The sequence below is a fragment of the Lygodium microphyllum genome, chromosome 1, assembly GCF_053477565.2.
Source record: "Lygodium microphyllum isolate KBCC chromosome 1, Lygodium_microphyllum_v1.1.10, whole genome shotgun sequence".
NCBI classification, from domain to species: Eukaryota; Viridiplantae; Streptophyta; class Polypodiopsida; order Schizaeales; family Lygodiaceae; genus Lygodium; species Lygodium microphyllum.
Genome location: NC_141135.1, coordinates 138,941,242 through 138,960,850, shown reverse-complemented (window position 1 = coordinate 138,960,850; position 19,609 = coordinate 138,941,242). Strand labels below are relative to the sequence as shown.

At 42.4% G+C, this 19,609-nt stretch overlaps 1 protein-coding gene across 1 annotated transcript in view; it reads left to right on the top strand.

Moving 5' to 3' along the window:
• Positions 1 to 16,911, top strand: part of DECOY (decoy) — a 28,763-nt gene extending 11,852 nt beyond the window's left edge. Inside the window, exons 2-6 of the mRNA XM_087681897.1 lie at positions 14,891 to 14,965; positions 15,118 to 15,192; positions 15,303 to 15,432; positions 15,659 to 15,787; positions 15,957 to 16,911. Coding sequence (XP_087538023.1) covers positions 14,891 to 14,965; positions 15,118 to 15,192; positions 15,303 to 15,432; positions 15,659 to 15,787; positions 15,957 to 16,124 — 577 coding nt within the window. The 3' untranslated portion in view covers positions 16,125 to 16,911. The remainder of the gene's footprint in view (positions 1 to 14,890; positions 14,966 to 15,117; positions 15,193 to 15,302; positions 15,433 to 15,658; positions 15,788 to 15,956) is intronic.
• The last annotated feature ends 2,698 nt before the right edge of the window (positions 16,912 to 19,609 follow it).

Sequence of the window (19,609 nt, the reverse complement as noted above, 5' to 3'; positions counted from 1 at the left end):
AACCTGCTGTCCACCTCGAAGTCTGCTGCAGTCTGCACTGTCTGCTGTCTGAAATCTGTGAACAGAGACAGAATCTGCGCGTCACCGGTCTGTAATCTGCGTCAGAGAAGTGTGCAAGACTGCTGGGAACGTCGGGTATAAATAGCCGATATCTGCCAAAAAATAGGGCGCCAGAAATACCCTGTCGGCTGCATTAAATGCAGCCAACTGACTGTACAGGTCGGACTGCCACGTGGCAGTCCGACTGCACACCTGTCCGACTGCACTCTGCCTCCTGCCTGGCTGTGATCTCTAACAAATACCTCTACCTGCACAAAAACGAGCAAACTTATGAGAAACAAATTCACCACCCTTGTCGAACCGAAAGTAGATGATACCCTAAACCTGGCACATGCAACACCTCTGAGGTATGGGTACCACCACGGCCATCTGGAATAAGCTGCATCTCACCCCGGCCTACAATAGACACCGAAGAGCTATCTCCGATGAGAATCTGCCCACGCGAGGGTCGCAACTGGGTAACACCAACTGATGAAGGAGTCATGTGCCGGGAGGCACCACTGTCTACAATCCACTCTTGAGCCTGAGGGGTTGTCATCGCAGCATCAGAAGTCTTCGGTGTAGAGTTCTCAATGACTGCTAGATGAAGAAACGCAGCTGATGAGGGTGCAGCCACCGCTCCAGAATCCTTCGAGTCCTTGTTGGTGTCCTTCTTGTCTTTGTCGGGGCAATCCTTCTTCCAATGGCCGGTTTTACCACAAATATGGCATGGGGATTCTTCTTCCTTGTCCTTCTTTGACTTGTTGTCCTTCTCCTTCTTCTTTTGGTCCTTTCCCTTCTTCTGAGAGGCTTGACCTGTCAAGGCTTCCGACTTGGAAGCATGCTGTCCCTTCATTTGTTCCTCTTGGTCCAAGACCATAGGAACCAACTCTTCCCACCGAAGAGTAGACTCACGCGCTGAAGCAATAAGGGCGGAGTAAAAAGTACCGAATCGTGGTGGAAACTGGGACAAGAGTGTGATCGCCATGCCTTCGGAGGAAATCGGCTTCCCCGCATTCTGAACCTGCATCTAAAGCTGTCTAAGCTTGTTGATGTGCTCCCACAACGAAGAAGACTTGTTCATGGACAGGGTCCGCATTTGCACCTCCAAAGAAACCCTCTTCATAAGGGTCATCCGGTTATACATCTGGTCAAGCTCCAGCCATATCTCTCGAGCCAGCGTCAAGTGCTTGATGTGGGCTATCACGGCTGTAGTACAAGACAGAAAAAGAAAAGAACGAATCTGGGCATTCACTTTGTCCCAATGAGATTGTGCCTTGGCCAACTCCGCACGAGCATCGGAAGAGAGTTTGGACTCATCTCTCATCAAGGGCCGGTCGATCTCCTCGTGTACAAGCTCTGCCAAATCGTAAGACTCAAGGATGGTCAACATCATCATGCGCTAGATGCGGTAATTGTTGCCATCGAGCTTTTGATCTGAGGGAAGAGCCGGTAAGACAGGCACCTTCCGATCCATGATCGTTTGGAACTCCAAGTCAATCTCTGTAGACATCTTCACCTATAATGCTTGCACAAACGCAAAAGCAGCCCCCTCTGACTGTGAAAACGCAGCCTACTAGGGCTCTTTCTTCCGCGTCCCGAACCTTCTTCAACTGCCAGAGGCGATGAAAAAGTAAAACCTGCACTTGAAAGCTGAAAACGCAGCCTCCCTCCTCTTCAAATAGCAACAAACAGCAGCAAATTCACCAACTGGACTCCTTTCCCGCGCGCCCACGCTCGCTTCAGCCTTGTTCCGATGCGCAGCCCTCCTGCTCACCCTCGAATGCTGGAAACGCAGCCTTGTGTCACGATGGAATCTCCTCTTCAGGTAGGTTCTTCACTCAATCAACCCTTCTTCACTGCTCTGATACCATGTCAGAGTGTAGCGATGCGGAAGCGTGGGACCAAGACAGAGAGAGAGTGAACACAGAGAGAAGAGAGAGAGAGAGACAGTGGAAGATGAAGATCTGCTGTATAAGGTGTGCTGCATACAAAGATATGCAGATATATACACGGGCGTAGTGCGCGGGACTGCGTGTCTCCACCTCGACGACGCAACCTGCTGTTCATCTTGAAGTACAATGCAGTCCGCACCAATCTCTAGCTTGAAATTTGCAAAACACGAGTGTGGAATAATGTCCTGATTGCTAGCTATAAATAGCCTAGGAATATGCGAAAAATATGGCAGGTCGGCTGCATTAAATGTAGCCGACTGGTACAGATCTGTCCAACTGTACCAGACTGCCACGTGGCTGCCTGCACCGCCAGGGGATGATTGACAATCGCTAACAGCATGATGTTCCAAATGTGGATAGTGAGCAAAAGCAAATGATGCCAGTGGGGCAATAGATGCATATGCAAGGCCATTTTGGTAGTAGCAATCGAATGGGTTTTAGACAACAGGGCATGCATGCAATGATGGGTTAACCAGGGTACTTTGGTGGTGGCACTAGTTTCCACTCCGTGGTGGATCAAGGACAACATATAGGATTGTATGGCACAAGTCCTTATGGTATACAACAACCAATGCGTGGTGTGCAAGGCTTAATGTATGCAGGTATGGTTGGTAATATGCATAATCCCATGTATAAGAATGTTGGTATAATGTTGGGGCGCAAAGTGGCAAGTCTGACAATGTATATATATAGCCCACTATGTTTACGATTGCCTCATGATATTAATACTAGTCATGCAAATGCTCGGTATAGTGTTGATCATGAGGAAAAGTGCAGCTAGTAATGCTTGCATGAGGAAAATGCAGCTATTAATGCATGCAATGCATGGGAAAATGTATCTTGGTATGGTTGATAGTATGCAAATTCCAATGCACAATCACATTGCAGTAGTCCAAAGTATGCAATACGTGGATGGTATATAATGTATATTTACAGGCCATGGAAGAGAGCTTTGGCACATTGCAATGCAATTGAGGATGATCGCAAGGATTTTAAGGGGCTGGTCCATCATGAGGATGTGCAATTTTATTGCTTTGCTTATCATTTGATTAAAAGTCAATTAAATGTGCTAATGTGACTTGCACATGTGAGGTGCAAGTTAATTATTTCATAATGTGAGACCTAGGATCTCAAAATATCAGTTGATGCCAAAGGTAAAAGTTGTAATAAGTTATGCTTGACAGGTACTAGGTGGTATTGATGTCCGATTTGGGCCTAGACCAATTTATTGGCCACTAATGTCAGTGATGCCAATATAAGGGTCAATAATTGCTCATGGATACTTGGTTGGTGAAATTATTTTTTTGGGGACTAAAATAATTATTAAATAAGATTTTAAAATTAATTGGATAATATTGGAAAATGGGTAAGAAGGCTGCCACTTGGCAAAACTTGCCCATGTAAGTAGGATAATCGTTTTTGGGAGTTGGAGATTGTTGGAGAGCAAGAAGAGGCTGTTGATGTGATTTACAACCACCAAGCACCAGTTCTACAGCAAGCAACGGCAGTTTGGAGCCTTGCAAGTGCAAGTGATAGCAGCCCAAGGCCCCTTTGGTGCAGGTGACAGCATGCAAGAGGGAGACAACAGTCTTTGTGGTGGTCCTAAGTTGTAGGTGACAGCTTTTGTGATTGTTTGAGTAGGGTAGCAACGGTTTTTTAGCCTTTCTCGTGATGAAACTCCGAAATTTCTCTATCTGCAACATTCTCTCTCATCCTACAGCTATATCTCAAGTTATTTGAGCAAAAGCCAGCCATTTGATTCATCAGAGGTGCATATTTTGGAAAATCTATGTTGTAAACCCTAATTTACAAAAGAAATTAGGGTTTGACAGCCACCTCCGAATGCGTACTCAGAATTGAGTATTTAGGACTTGAATTCCAGCACGTTGAAATTAAAGAATTTCAAGGAAATTCAAGAGGCCAATCATACAATGTCAAATTTGTGGTTAAATTTGTATTGTAAGGAACAGGGTGAAGGCCAATCCTTGAGCAAACCAAGGGGCAAATTGGTTTGAAGGCTTGTTGGTCATTTATGATAGTAAGAGGCAATTGGTGAGCGAAGGAGATTCATGGAATCTCATTGTATTCTTTCCAAATTGCAATCCAAGGCAAAGAAATATCACAAGGGACGCCAATTTTGGGACCAATAGATTGTCCATTGTTTAAGATTAAGTGGAAACATTTGCATTTTCAGTTTATGTGAATTTTATGCTTGTTGTAATTAGTGCTTAATCAGGTTATTTACCACCCTATACGAGGAGGAAGGCTAGTTTTACTTTGCCACATTGTAGTGCAATTGAGGACAATTGCAAGGATTTCAAGGGGGAGGTTTGTCATAGGGATGTGAAATTAAAATTCTTTGCTCAACATTCGATTAAATTAATAATCAAATGTGCATAAGATGCACATGTGATGTGTTCAAGTAAGTTTTTTTATGGTAGCAGACCAAGGACCCCAAAATATAAGCTGGTGCCAAAGGCAAAAGTTATAACAAGTTATGCTTGTTAGGTTATACTTTAATTAGCCATATGTGTCTGTGGTGGCAGTAGAGACTTGATATTCATTAACTAATTAATACCAGTCTAAGACTAATAAGTGCCCCAAGATACTTGGGCTAGAAATTAGCCTAGCCAATTTAGTTGTTGGCAAGGTAGATTATTTTTTTGGGCACAAAATTGATATTGTGAAAATTAATTTAATATGTTAGATAATGTTGGAAATTTAGTTTACAAGGTTGCTACTTGTTGGCGAAACTTGCCCATGCAAAGTCTTGTTTTTGCATTTTGGAGCTATTGGAGATAAATGTTGGAACTGCTATTGCTTGTTTTGGGGCCATTTCCTAGACATTGGGGATCATTTTGGTGAAGGCGGCTGCATATCTAATGGGAAGATATGCTAGGGTTTGCACTAAGGAAACACAACATGTATGACAAGACTGAAACACAAAGACTAAAATAGAGACAAACAAAACTCAAATCCTAAATGCAAAACGTAAAACGCAAATGTAAAACTCAAACACATAGAGAAGAAATTCTGAAGTGAATGAATGCTGTAAATGAATGTAAGAGTGTACAGAATGCCCAAGGGCAGAGCAATGCAGTGTCAGAGCGTTACATCTATCGTAGATGGATCCCAAGTGCAGTAACCACTAGTCGGAGATGAGAGAGTGCTATATAACGAAGGGTAGCAAGCTGGTCACCAAGAAACAACAATTGGAGGCTGAAATCTAGTAAACGCAGTAGTATACCACCAGAGGAAGACTGGAAACTGATCACCCCGAGCAAAGAACTGTAAGGCAACAACAGGAGAGGACCAAGGTGTTTGCTGATGTAGACGGCTTGTTGGATAGCAAAAATGCAAGTATTGCAGTAGTCTCCTAGTGGGAGAGATAATAGTAGCCTATCGCCTCGCACTAGATGTTGAAAACGCAGGTTGACTAGGTGCTATGATGACACAACAGATGGAGACCTCCAAATAGTAGGGCAATGGCTGAAAATAGGCCGCCTAGGGCTGGATAGTGATGGGCTGTAGTCGGTGATGACTAGACAGTAGATGGTAGGTGGTTGATGGCATGATAGAATGAGAAACCTGTACCAAAGGATGAGGTTGAATGGTGGGCAGCTTGTCTATTTATAGATGTTGAAGGGTGCCCAAAAAATTAGGGTTTTGGGGGACTAAAATTTTTGGAACCACACACCAAATTTACGTTTTTTATTAACTAAGCATATTTTTGGACTGCTTAAAGATGCTAATTAGCTGCAAAGCGTGTTTTAGCTTAACACCCTCTCTCAGGATTAAAATTGAGTCTAAAAGGGAAGCCTTGCAATGTTTATCCCGAGGCGTCCCACCCCAAAGTAGCCACGACATCGGGCAAAGGGTGCTTGTCAGCTGTCTAGTAGCCTACCAAGACTACAAAGGCAACGGTTACCTTACCAAGGGAGTCCAAGTAGTTACCCTAGCGAGGACATGGCATCGGACAAAGGGTGCTCGTCGGCTGTCCAATGACCTACCAACCCCTACAAAGGCGGATGGAATCACATTGATTTTTTTTTTGGGGTGGAAAGTTAATTTTAGGGGTGGCGGATGATTAAGTAATAGTGACCCAAAAGACGAGAGCAGGGATGATACACCAAACCATAGTCATAGGGAATGGGCGGGATGAACCCTTCGGACGTTGGGATGCCGTCCTCTACGTGGATCCGTGATGGGACACATCACTTTTCTGTTTGTCACAAAGTGACGGAGCGGGATGCGAAACGGGATGCCAAGTCATGTTTGTGATGGAAGGTCGGGACGGATTTGTGATGGGCAGCCGACTCACGAAACGTTATTATTAAACTTAAAAGGCTTAAGCCTTATCTAGATGAAATGTGACGGACATTTGCGATTAAAATATGTTGATATGAAGGCAAGATGACACGTCAGATTAAAAAAGTAGGGCTTTAGTTGACTCATCATGTGACTCATGGCCCATCAAGTTAGAAATCAGTTGACTCTCTTTGCTTTGGTCAGCTTTGAACAAGCGATATCAACTCATGTGCTATAGATGTTCTACACACTTCACTTCAGAATAGTAACTTCAGCCTCCAAGCTTATAGTCTAGAGCTTGCCTCTCTCTCTCTCTCTCTCTCTCAACTTGTTTTAATCTTCCTCATCATCTTAGATTCTCATGGCATCAACATCCGGAGCATGAGATAATCACTCGTCGAGGTAGCATTCTCTGTTGCAGGCTGTAGCTTGTCCCAAGTTTCAATCTCTCTCTCTCTCTCTCTCGTAACTTGTTTTAATCTTCCTCATCATCTCAGATTCTCATGGCATCAACATCTTGAGCACGGGGTAACCACTCTTGTCAAGGTGGTCATCATGGTGGAAGTAGTAGGAGGGTTGACACATGGTCTTTACACTTGTACTTTATACTTTACATATAACTATCACAAAAACCTAAGAGTGGTACAACTTTTTGTATCCACATATTGTGCATCTCACTCTCTCACTCTCTACTACTGTTGCTCTCTCTCTCACACACACACACACACACACACACACACTCTCTCTCTCTCTCTCTCTCTCTCTCTCTCTCCGTCATTGCCATTGATGAACATTGAATCTTTACTGCGCAAGGCCACTACATAAGGACATAGATTATAAGGAAACTTTTGCTTCTACATCTCGCATGAGTATGATGAGATGTGTGATTGCTATGGCTGCAAATTATGGCTGGAAAGTACATCAGTTGGACATTAATACAACATTTTTGAATGGGGATTTGCATGAGGATATTTATATGTCACAATCTCCAAGGTTTGTGGTTAAAGGGAAAGAGCACATGATATATAAGTTGCATAAGGCTCATTATGGTCTCAAACTGGCTTCTCATGTATGGTACTCTAAAATTGATACTTATTTGGCTAGCACATGGTTCAAAAATAGTCCAATTGCTCCCACTCTATACATTAATAATGAAAGGGGGGGGGGGGGAGGGACTTGCTGATTATCATTCTTTATGTAGATGATATGTCGCTCATTGGACCTATAGAGGGAAAAATTATAGATGTTAAGGCTGAATTAAAACGTACGTATGCTATGTCAAATATGGGCTATCTAGACTATTTTTTGGGGATTTAGTTTACCCAAAATCAACATGGTATCATAATGTCATAGCTATAATATGTGGATAAGCTATTACATAGATTTAACATGCAAGATTGCAAACCTATATGCACTCCTATGGAGCCAGGCTTGAAGCTATCTATGCATGATGGTGAAGATGTTAGCAGTCATGTTTGTCATGCCTTGTCATCTCCTGCCTGTGAGCCTCAGTCTGAGTCAGACGAGGACATTAGGAGCTCTGACATGTCTGTCATGTGTTATGATGGGGGAGGCTAGTCACTCTTGACTAGCAGTCTTAGGATGTGTATTTCTTTTTGGCCTCTTTTAGTGGGCAGCCACTGGCTGCCCGGCCACTTTTTGGTCACTGTTGTGGGGCGCCCATTTTAGGGCATTTTTAGGGTTTGCGCCCATTTGAGGGTTAGGGTTAGGGTTTGTCCTTTTGCCTATTTATAGGCAGCTCCCCTCCCCACTTGGTCACTTGTCTTCTTGCAGATTCCGACACTCCTTCTCCCCCGTGGTGGTGCTGCCATCATCATCGGCCTGATTTGGTGCCCTCATTGACGCTGTGGGCTGCATGCAGGGACTGATCAGTCCATTTCAGTGTATTCAGCATTCATTTCAGTCAGTGCAGATTTCTCTTCCTTATTTTCTGCTTTCTCTCTCTCTCTCTCTCCCTCCGTGTTCGTATTCTATCTTCCGCAGCGCACTCTCACATGGTATCAGAGCCGAAGGAGAGTACACAGAGCTGAGTTTTACGCGGGAGAACACCCACAACCTTGCGTTTGCTAGTCAAGACGTCTCCAACAGCTGAGGCGTCACCTTCAGCACCATCTCTTTGATCAAGGCGGCCTGTTTTGGTGTCCACCTATTTGCGTTTGCTGTTGGTGTCATCCCCAAATTTGCGTTTTCAGCCTGGGCGGCCCTCCTCCAGCTGGGCGACACTCCTCCAGCTTGTGCCTTGCTGTTCTGGCTGTTGTTTCATCTTCAGGCGGCTCTTTTCCTGCTGGCGACGTATTCCGAGGCTGCGTTTTAAGGCAGGAGGTTGTTTTTCTGTGGTGATTGCATCGTTAGCATTTGCGTTTGACATTATCCTTGCGTTCTGTGCAAGGCGGCCAGCTCAAGAGCTTTTGGTGTTTGTGTTTCGGCACCGGCAACCTTTCCTTGTTGTGTTTTGGTGTTTGTAGATATCGAAGATGTCTTCTCATTAGTTTACGCGCTTTGATGACTCAGATGACGAGCTTTTGTCTCGACACTCATCTGAACGGAGGCCTGTTTTGTATTGCGAGGACCGTCGTCCGGAGTCTATTCCTCTTTCCTGTCCCTCTTCTATTCATGTATCTCGGCAAGCCCCTTCCAGTGGGCCGAAGATGCAGCCTTTGGTACCCCCTATACAGGTACCCGTACTTCCTCAGCTGCCCAAAGAGGACCGGTTGGATGGCTCCAACTTTTCTCTGTGGTCCTGCAAGGTGGAGTGTATCTTGGACTCCTTCGATCTTTGGGAGCTTGTTTCTGTTTCTATTCCCCGGCCTAAGGTGGATCCCGCAGATGGGACATCTATGGATCGTGCAGCATTATGGGATTGGCTCAATTCTAGAGCCAAATCTTTCCTCTTTCTGAGTTTGCAGGATTCTGTCCTTATTCATGTTCACAGGTTGAAGACTGCAGCAGACGTGTGGAGAAAGCTCGCGTCTCTCTACCATTAGAAGACGTTTGCCCATCGGATATCTCTTGAAAAGAAGTTGCGGATGCTCGCTATTGATGATAGTCCTTCCATGAAGGGCCACATCAACAAATTATAGGATATGAGGGATGAGCTTGCATCCCTCGGTCGGATGATATCTTCTGAAGACATGGCTATGATTCTTTTGACTCAGCTACCATCGCCTCGGTTTGATGTCTTCTACACCAGCTTTCTTACATCGAGGACCCGTGAGAAGCTTCTATGGGAGGAGCTATCCCCGCTTGTCTTGGAGCATGACGAGCGACTCAAAGAGGTCAGTGCTAGTGGATCCGAATCCACTAGAGCCTTTGTTGTAGGTTCGGGAGGACAGAAGAAGAAGAAGTCAAAGGCTAAGAAGAAGGACAGTTCTTCAGGCTCTGACACAGATTCAGAGAGACCGAAGTGCCCACACTGTGGGAAAGGGACACATCCCGAGGAGAAATGCTGGAAGAAGTACCCTCACCTTCGTCCCGGAGCGACGGGTGGATCTACATCAGAGCCTTCTTCTACCTCTACACCAGCTGTTACCCATGAGTAAGTGTTCCTTTATATCCATGCTTTGGAGGAGGATCCTTCTTCCGTGGCTGCAGTGTCTTTTGCACAGCCTTGGTTAGTGGACAGTGGTGCTTCGAGTCATATGACTCCCCGAGGTGATTTGTTACAGGATCTCCGTCCATCAGAGGGTTCAGTCACTGTTGGTGACATTTTATCGGTGCCTATTAGTGGTGTTGGCACATTGCCTTTGTTTATCGACCGACCTTCGAGCTCCTTTTCACAGGCCCTACATGTTCCGGATTTGGGCCTTCCCCTCCTCTCAGTTTATGGCTTTACGAGGCTTCGCACACGAGTGATCTTCACCGAGCATGCCTTTGTTATTGAGGATTCTCTTATAGGAGCTGTCTTATCTACAGGTTGGCAGGAGAGCGGGCTTTACAGGCTCCATTCCCCTTCTTTGATGCAGGGTCCTCCGAGGCAGTCTATTGCTACACCCGTTTCTGCTTGTGCACCTTCTATTCCACAGGTTCCTTCCCATCCCCCACCTTCTTCTCCGGTGGTTCCCTCGTACCCCCCATCCCTTTCAGAGGGGGACGATCTTGGTGATGCGGCTGTGGATTCCCTGGCCCCTAGTGTTTTAGAGGGGGATTCCCAGGATCGTGAGGAGCTCCTTCAGCGGCAGTCTACATCGACGGACTTCATCGATCTTGGCATTCCTCTTGCCACCCGAGGATCCGTTTCTCCCTTGGCCTTCAGCCACATCCAGGATCTGAGAGGGGGTGTTAGCAGTCATGTTTGTCATGCCTTGTCATCTCCTGCTTGTGAGCCTCCGTCTGAGTCAGACGAGGACATTAGGAGCTATGACATGTCTGTCATGTGTTATGATGAGGGAGGCTAGTCACTCTTGACTAGCAGTCTTAGGATGTGTATTTCTTTTTGGCCTCTTTTAGTGGGTAGCCACTGGTTGCCCGGCCACTTTTTGGTCACTGTTGTGGGGCGTCCATTTTAGGGCATTTTTAGGGTTTGCGCCCATTTGAGGGTTAGGGTTAGGGTTTGTCCTTTTGCCTATTTATAGGCAGCCCCCCTCCCCACTTGGTCACTTGTCTTCTTGCAGATTCCGATACTCCTTCTCCCCCGTGGTGGTGCTGCTATCATCATCGGCCTGATCTGGTGCCCTCATTGATGCTGTGGGCTGCGTGCAGGGACTGATCAGTCCATTTCAGTGTATTCAGCATTCATTTCAGTCAGTGCAGATTTCTCTTCCTTATTTTCTGCTTTCTCTCTCTCTCTCTCCCTCCGTGTTCGTATTCCCTCTTCCGCAGCGCACTCTCACAGAAGAGATGTATGATGTTGCAATTTACAGCCAGAGGCTATTGGCAATCTTATTTACCTTTGCAATACATGTCTTGACATTTAGTATGCAGTATCTTAGGTGAGCAGATATATGCATAGCCCATGGACCATACATTGGCAAGCTGTTAACTGGATCTTTACATATTTGCAAGGTACTCAATCACATGCATTAATATTTCCCAGGGGGTAGACTTGCACTTATAGGCTTACAATGATTCAGATTGGGCTGGTGATGTAAAAACTAGGCGATCTATTACTAGTGGACATTGTTTCTTTCTGGGTTATTCATGCATTTTATGGCTAAGCAAGAAATAGTCTACAATGGCTATCTCGTCTTGTAAGGCTGATTACAAGGTAGCCTTCATCGCAACAGTGGAATGTGGATGGCTATGTAGATTGTTGGTTGATCTATAGATTTCTTTGGAGGGTCTTACGCCCATTCTTTCTAACAATCAGAGTGTTATTGCAGTTGCACAGAATCCTGAGTTTCATACTTACACGAAACATAGTGAGGTACATTACCATTATGTTAGAGAGAGATGCTATGCAAGAGAGATCCTTGTGAGAAGTTTGAGGCTTTTTGAAAGTCCTTAAACTTGCTACCCTTCAGTTATTGATCTTCTTGTACTTCTACCTTGAAGGGGGATGTTAGAATTTGCCAATTGTATGGGCAGTGCCCAGTGTTTTAGTTAGTTCGTTCGTAGTGTGAACACAACTACATTAATAAGTTGTGTCACCACTTTTGGAGTTACTTTTAGAGTTAAATTAACTCTAGTTGAGCTAGGGATAGGTCTAACTTACTTAAGACCTATTGTACTTTCATTCAATCATTCAAGCACTTGCATCTTTTGAGTGTGGAATTGCTGCCCACTCTTACTTCTTGTCTTGTGTTCACTCACTCGCTCTCTCTCCTCCTCTCTCTCTCTCTCTCTCTCTCTCCATTTCCAATATGACTATTATACATTGCGCTATTTCTTAACTAAGACTAAGTTGTCTAAGAAACACATGAGATGAACGAACTTCTTATCTATGTTTCACTTTTAAATTGTGCATAGAGATGGGAAAAAGAATGTGGTGACTGATGCAGTGTTACGTAAGCCGCAGATTTGGGCTATCACTATGGTATATCACACTGAATTGGATGTCATGAAAGATCAGTATGCTATTGATTTAGACTATGTGAATGCATATGATCAACTTTGGAATGGCTAGAGACACGAGCACTTTGTGCTTAAAGATAGTTTTCTGATGATGCATGGACGATTGTGTCTCACAAAGTAGTTGAGGTCTAAGGTGATTAGTGATTGATGCTACAGTTAAAGAAGTGGAGCATTTCTTATATTTGCCTTAGTGATAACAGGCTAATCACATGGCATACCAGAGTGGATCATTAGTGATTGAGACCCTCCGATGACCAGTTTGTTTTGGAAGGGGGTGTTTGAAAATTTAGAGACAATTCAACTATGGTTCATACTCAACTTATACTTTGCTATGGTTGTTTGGCCATAATAGTTCTATGGGTTTTTGGCAATAGTATTGGATTCTTTATGAGTCTTATATCTTGTGTATGCTGACTGAAAATTTTCAACAAGTGTTTGGTATTAGCATGGTTCAACAGTAGTGGCCAATGTTGTTTCGACTATGATGCCTTTTGGGAAATTGTAGTGTAATAAGTTTTGCTTTGGTACATTGTAGTGCAATTGAGGATGATTGGAAGGATTTCAAGGGGGTGGTTTGTCACAATGACATGAAATTTATTGCTTTGTTGAGCATTTGATTAAAATTTAATCAAATGTGCTAATGTGACTTACACATGTGAGGTGCAAGTTAATTATTTCATAATGTGGGACCTAGGACCCCAAAATGCTAGTTGGTGCCAAAGGCAAAAGTTATGCTTGATAGTTACTAGGTGGTACCTAGTGTTAGATATGGGCCTAGACCAATTTATTGGCAGTGGTGACATCAAAGACTCGGCTTTAATCAATTAATTAATTAATTTCAGTCTAAGGGTCAATGCAAGTGGGAATTTTTTTTGGGGGTTGGTGGAAGTCCATTCCAGCCATTGTGAGAGAGGAGGAGATTGTTAAAGAGGGAGGAGAGACTGCTGAATTGTTCTATAATATTGGAGACCTGCCCGGAAGCTAGAAACAGCTGTTTGAAGGCCTATAGAAGTAGGTGACAGCAGTTTGAACTTTGAGGGCTGTTTCAGCCAAGCAACATCATATTTAGGGTGTTCCATCAGTGGAGACAGCTTTCATGGCTATGTAGACTTAGAGTGTTCCATCAGTGGAGACAACTTTCATGGCTATGTAGATAGGGGTAGCTCTATTTGGTCTTCTTTGGCTTTCCACCACATCAGACATTTATGTCATCCATGATCATCTCTTGCTTGTGAACCTAAGTCTGAGTCAAACCGGGATATTGGGAGCTTTGACATTTTGTTTGTGTGTCATTTGATGTGTTTTGATAGAGGGGGGAGCTCTTTCTAGAGCATGCACTTTAGTGCGTCTCTTTTTCAGTTAGTTTTATTGTGTTCGCACTAGGCGAGGTTATTTTCCAGCTTAGTGTGTTTCTTCCTCAGTGGCTGGAGGCTGTGTTTCCACTGGCGAATGAGGGCAACCAGCTGTTTATTTGCGATCATCTTGATCATTTTATTCTTGATGAGCAGTTGGCAAGTATTTATACGACTCCTCCTGGCAGCAGTTGGCCAGTTTTTGGCTTATTCAGCTATTTATAACTGACCTTCAGTGGCTGGTCAGATTATTCTTTTGCAGATTCAGCACACTTTGACATCCGGTGGCTCTCCTCCATCATCTAGTGTTTCCTTCCATCATCAACATGATCTGGTGTCCTCATTGACGCTTTGGGCTGTGTGCGAGGATCATTGTATTCAGTATTCTCTTGGAGTTACAGTGCAGATCTTTATCTTCCATTCGCTTCTTTCGTTGCAGTCCTTCTCTTCACTTCTCTCTATGTTTTTGTTCTTTTTCTGTTGTGCACTCTCACAGAGGTGACTTGATGTGTGGTACTAGGTCGATGACTTTAGGAGGCTGGTGTTTTCCCAGAATTTTCGGTTTCTGAATCTGGTAGTTCAGTTTCACCCCCTGTACACTTCACTGCTGTTTATGCAGAGTTGCGATATCCTACTTTCATACCTTTTAACTCTCCTCTGACTGGGGGGCACCCTCTTGCAGCAATGTTACATTAGAGCCTTCCATGTTAGCCATAACAAGAAAGGATTTTGAGATGCCCGCTTCCATCATGTGTTCAACCTATACCATTGACTCCTAGTTTGACTCTATGTTTGGACAATAGTGACTCCTTTAAATCTTGTCTTGGAACCCTTCACACAATCCTTAGATTGCTTTTCATCCCCTCATATTCACCTGTCTAATGGATTAGTGATTGTATTGAGAAGTCAAGCATACAAGTTTTGTGCACTTCTCGGGAATGAAGCATGATTCTGCTTAACATTTGTGTTTTGTTGTTGAAAAGAAAAATTTGTCTGAGGTTGATGTTAAGTGCTTATGGAAAATGCTTAGCCTCGTTGCATTTAACAATGGCATAGTTTTGATGATCTAACCTTTCACCAGATTGTTGTGCTAGATGTAGTTACAGGGATTTCCATCTCTGAGTTGTTTTTAAAGTGTAACTGGAGAGTGCTCTTTAAGCATCAAAGACATGCGGTTGAAATTGTGTTACTGTAATTCGTTGGCAGGGCTCGGTGGAATGACCAGTATCGCCGGGTTTATCCAAAAGAGTTTGTTGACTCTCTTAGCAGCAGCCAGCAAAGGTGATTGGAAGCCTTATAAAGATAGCCTCAATGTAGTTCCTTTTAAAACACTGTTCATTGGATGACACTAATACTTACATATATGCTGGAGCAATTTTTTGACACTAATGTTGTGAAATTATATATGTATTAATTTGCTTTCTTCATACCAGAGAAGAGAATGCGCTTGAGCTCAAGTGGGAGCCTGGTCCCAGGATAACTGAAGCAGACAAGAACAATGATCGCAAGTATGTCTGTGGGTTTCTGCCAGAGTTAATCCCTAGCTTGGGATGCAGCTGCTCAAGCTGCTGATCGACTTGTTTACAGACTCTTGACAAATGGGGAGCTTCTTTGGCAGGTCACTTAATCGAGCTTTGGACCGTAGGTTATTCTTTATTGTGCAAGGCTATCCAGCGGGCAAGTCCAAGGAGAAGCCCATCTGGCACTTCCCTGAACGAGCATACAAAAATGAAGCAACAATGCGGATGGTAAGAAGTCATGGAGTTCTTGTGCTCATTAATTAGCAACAAGTATGATATCTGTTTTATTTGCATGCATCCAAATAGCTTTCTATCTATGCATGTGATTGCCTATTTCGTTTCACAAGGATCAAACATCAAAGTATGTACTTTTGATCTACGAGGATGCAATGTCTGTTTGACTGCACAGTTTATTTTACCAGACAGATTTTCACGTCAATGTGTATTCATCCAGTGTGCAGAATCCGTGCTTATTCCAGCTATGGCTCAAGAAGATGAACTTTACTTTGTTGGTAATGCTCCATGTGGGCATTTTATTGAAACGCTTCCTGCTCCAAAAACTAAGATTCCCACAATTTTCAAGGTAAGTAGATTTGAATGTAATGTATTTCTTATTCTAAATTATTTGTCCAGGGAAATGGTTTAGTCATGTTTCCAGGTTCTGCTTTTGATGGTTAGTTGACTCTTGAGGCTTATTTCGTATGTTGATCATCATGCTTCTAAAACCTTATTTTGATGGTTCGGTGGTTCAGAGGTTCTTTTTCAGATGTCAAATTTTGAGTCATGAATATCACATAAGAGCTTCGAGTTATAAGGATTATGCATGGGTAACCAAAGAGGAGCTTCTGGAGTATTTTGAGTTGGATCTTTCAGTATACATGAAACAAATGTTGGTTGATGACTTGAGGGTTATCTATTAAGTGATCATTTTTGTTTCATTGGATTGAGGAATACAGGACCCTTGAGTTCAGTCAGAAGGGTCCATGTTGCAAACAAGAGCTAGGATGAAGATCAGGAGCCTGCTGTTTGACATTTGCTGCTCTACATTAATTTGGGTCAAAAAGGGTGGCTTACAGAATAACTGCTGTTAACAGCAGATGCCAGCCAAATGTTTTTCTTTTTTGTCTACTGCCCACCACAGTTCACTTTGGAAGTGGAGGGACAATCTTGGAAAAAGTGGTGGTAAAAGGATTATGTTGCAGCCAGCCACTTTCATGGGGCAAAAGGATATGCTGGGTTAACTTTACTGAATTTGGCACACATGAAGATGGCAGAAATACAACCATGCTTTGTGTTCACATGCAGCTGCAGTCCTAAATGTTGATCAATCCTCTTCGCTTAATTCAAACTCATATGAGGATTGCATGGCATAGTTTACCATGTTTGATATTTGAACACGAGGATAGGATGATCTTCTGCTTGAACATGTGTGGACCGCATAGCATGACCTAGTTTGGCCATGTTTTTCACAAGAGTTGGCTTTACACAATATGAATGCTACAAGAGTGTAGCTTGACCTAGTTGTGTCTTGGGGGTTTTGTTGCTTTAAGTAAATGCTGGCATGTAATTCAAATTAAACAATTCAATAGATTGAAGACAAATGAAAACACACCATTCTATGATATCTTCTTGTTTGAAGGCCGGTAAGGGTCAACTTTGATGCTGTTTAGTTTGCCAGCACAAGGAATACATGGCATGCCTTCAAAGCATCGGAGAGCCTCATGGCATGTGTACTGTATGTTTGATGGTAATTTACGGTTTCATATTAAGCATGTCTAGACAGGTGGTGGAGAGTATCAATGAGCATCGCACCCATCTAAAGCTGTGTTTTTGGGCGTATTCTCTTTGGAAATCAAGGATTTGTATTAGCAAGACACGAATGAGTGTAAATCTCAGTAGTGTATAATACAATGAAATCCTCATTTTATCATCCCACATTTATGGAAACATTGTTAGTCTCACGCTGTCAAAATATGACAATTGAGAAACTTTGGTAAAAATTATGAGGGGTGCTTTGAGAAATTTGGCAAAGTTTGTGGGCGCATTTTGGGAATTCCATCCAAAAGACATGGGCAGATTGGTAAATTCAGTCATCTATAAGGGTTATTTTTGCAATTTTTAAAAATGAGGGCTATGTTTACAATTTATTTTGCTTATATTGTGTGCAAATAGCGCATTCTTTAATACTTGATAATTGATAGCAGGGCAAGGTTTGATTAGAAAGGGTTTGGCTTGCTAAAAATACCAAACAATTTTTTTAAAGTGAAAGTTATTGTGCAAATGCATGTTCTCATGGTTTGGAACCTAGTTGGATTTAGTACCATCAAGTGTCTTCTATGAATTTAATGCATCATAGGCAAGCAAATGCTTGTGTATGTGCACATAATGTAGATATGGTTTATATTTACATGGTTGTTGAATGAAATACATGATCTGTTGACACATGCATGGAGGACAATTGGGGAATGCAGCCCACCTCAATCATTGTGCATGTATGCACTCAAATATGTATGTGTATATGGATCTGAGTTAAAGCAATGTGCATGTGCATGTGCATGCAATTAGATATGGTTTGTGTTACATGGCTGTCAAGTATGTATGCACTTAAATATGTATGTGTACATGGATCTGTGAGTTGAGCAATGTGCATGTGCATGGTTGCCAAGTGAAATATACGCTTGTGTGCTTTCATGCGTTTATGCATGAGCATGTACACACATGTTAGCCATTTGAATCATTATATTTGTAAGGCAATTGGGAACACTAGCCATCTTAATCATCTGTGTACATATGCACTTAAATATCTATGTGTATATGGATCTATGAGTTGAGCAATGTGCATGTGCATGCAATGTAGATATGGTTTATGTTACATGGTTGCCAAGTGAGATATATGCTTGTGTGCATGTACACACATGTTAGTCATTTGAATCATTATATTTGTATGGCAATTGGGAACACTAGCTATCTCAATCATCTATGTGTACATATGCACTTAAATATGCATACATGAAAGGGATTGGTTGGGCAATGTGGAAAACTTGGAAATGGGGGTGGTTCCAATCGAGTTGTACTTGTGTGTATTCATTTACATATGCATGTTTGTATGTATAACCATTTATGTGGGAAATGCTTTTGTAAGTATGCATACATTTGCAATTTCATATCCATGTGTATATGTGTACCAGTATCTAGCTTTGTATTCATGTATTAATGCACATATAATAGATCAATATATGGTATCCTGTAACTTGTGAAACTAGGTAAACCAAGTTTGATGCTTGACATTGGATGATGAGTAAAATTGGAGTTTCTCAATTGATGCCTTGTTTTGTGATACTAATTGTTAATTCAATGTTGTGTCATCATCATGGAAACGATGTTGGGTTAAGTGGGCTATTATTAAGTAGTATTGTCAAAACTTGGATTGTTGACAAAAACATTATTTATAAGGAAGTTATTATTCACATAAAGCAGAATGAAAACATCTTCACAAAATGTTTTAGTGATAAATGTGTTGGTGTAGTTTTCAATGTCATACAGAGTGTTGTTCATTCTTATGGAACGAGACTATTTAAATAAGTGACTATGAGAAATAACATGTTGTCTATTGTGTGTAGCATGCCAAAATTGCACAAGATGTATAACACACATACTATTTTTAGTTAATATTGACACTAATGAAATTTGAGTGCAATGTTATATTCCTATATCCCCTTGTCTACATTATGCAAACCTATGTAAGGAAGGTAATTGTGATAAGTTGAACTTATTAACTTTGATGCAATGAGTTTATCCACTCTAGTAGATGATATTAGGAAGAAAAATGTATAGGGACCCTCAAAACTCTAAAATGATGCTATGAAGGAACATACTCAAGGACCTTCAAACTCCTTACGTGCTTTTTAGATATTAAGTATTATAATATAATTTTCATTGAATATACCTTTGGACACCCCCCCCCCCCCCCCCCCCCCCCCCACAAACCACCACCTTTTTTCTTTTTCCTTTCTCATTTCCATGTTGGATTTAGAGGGATCCATGCTTGCTTTAGCCCTAAATATTATAGTTCTATTGGCTAGACTTGTTGATTTCCTTCTCATGTGGAGTTATTGTATATTTATAATATTAGACTTTGTTCCATCACAACAATGGCATTATGGATTGCATGGGTGGTGGCTCCACCTAGAAAATAGTTGCATACAAGTTTAAGTTCTAGCAATACAAGTTTTTGGAAATTTTTTTGCCTCGACATACATGCACTTGAGACCTTAGTTGATTTTTCTTTTTGGTTTATTCAAAAGTAAAATCCCATCATTAATACTCTTTTTGGTTTATTCAAAGTAAAATCCAAACTTTTGACAAAGCATTGAGCAATGCATTAGTTGAACATAAGTCACCTAGT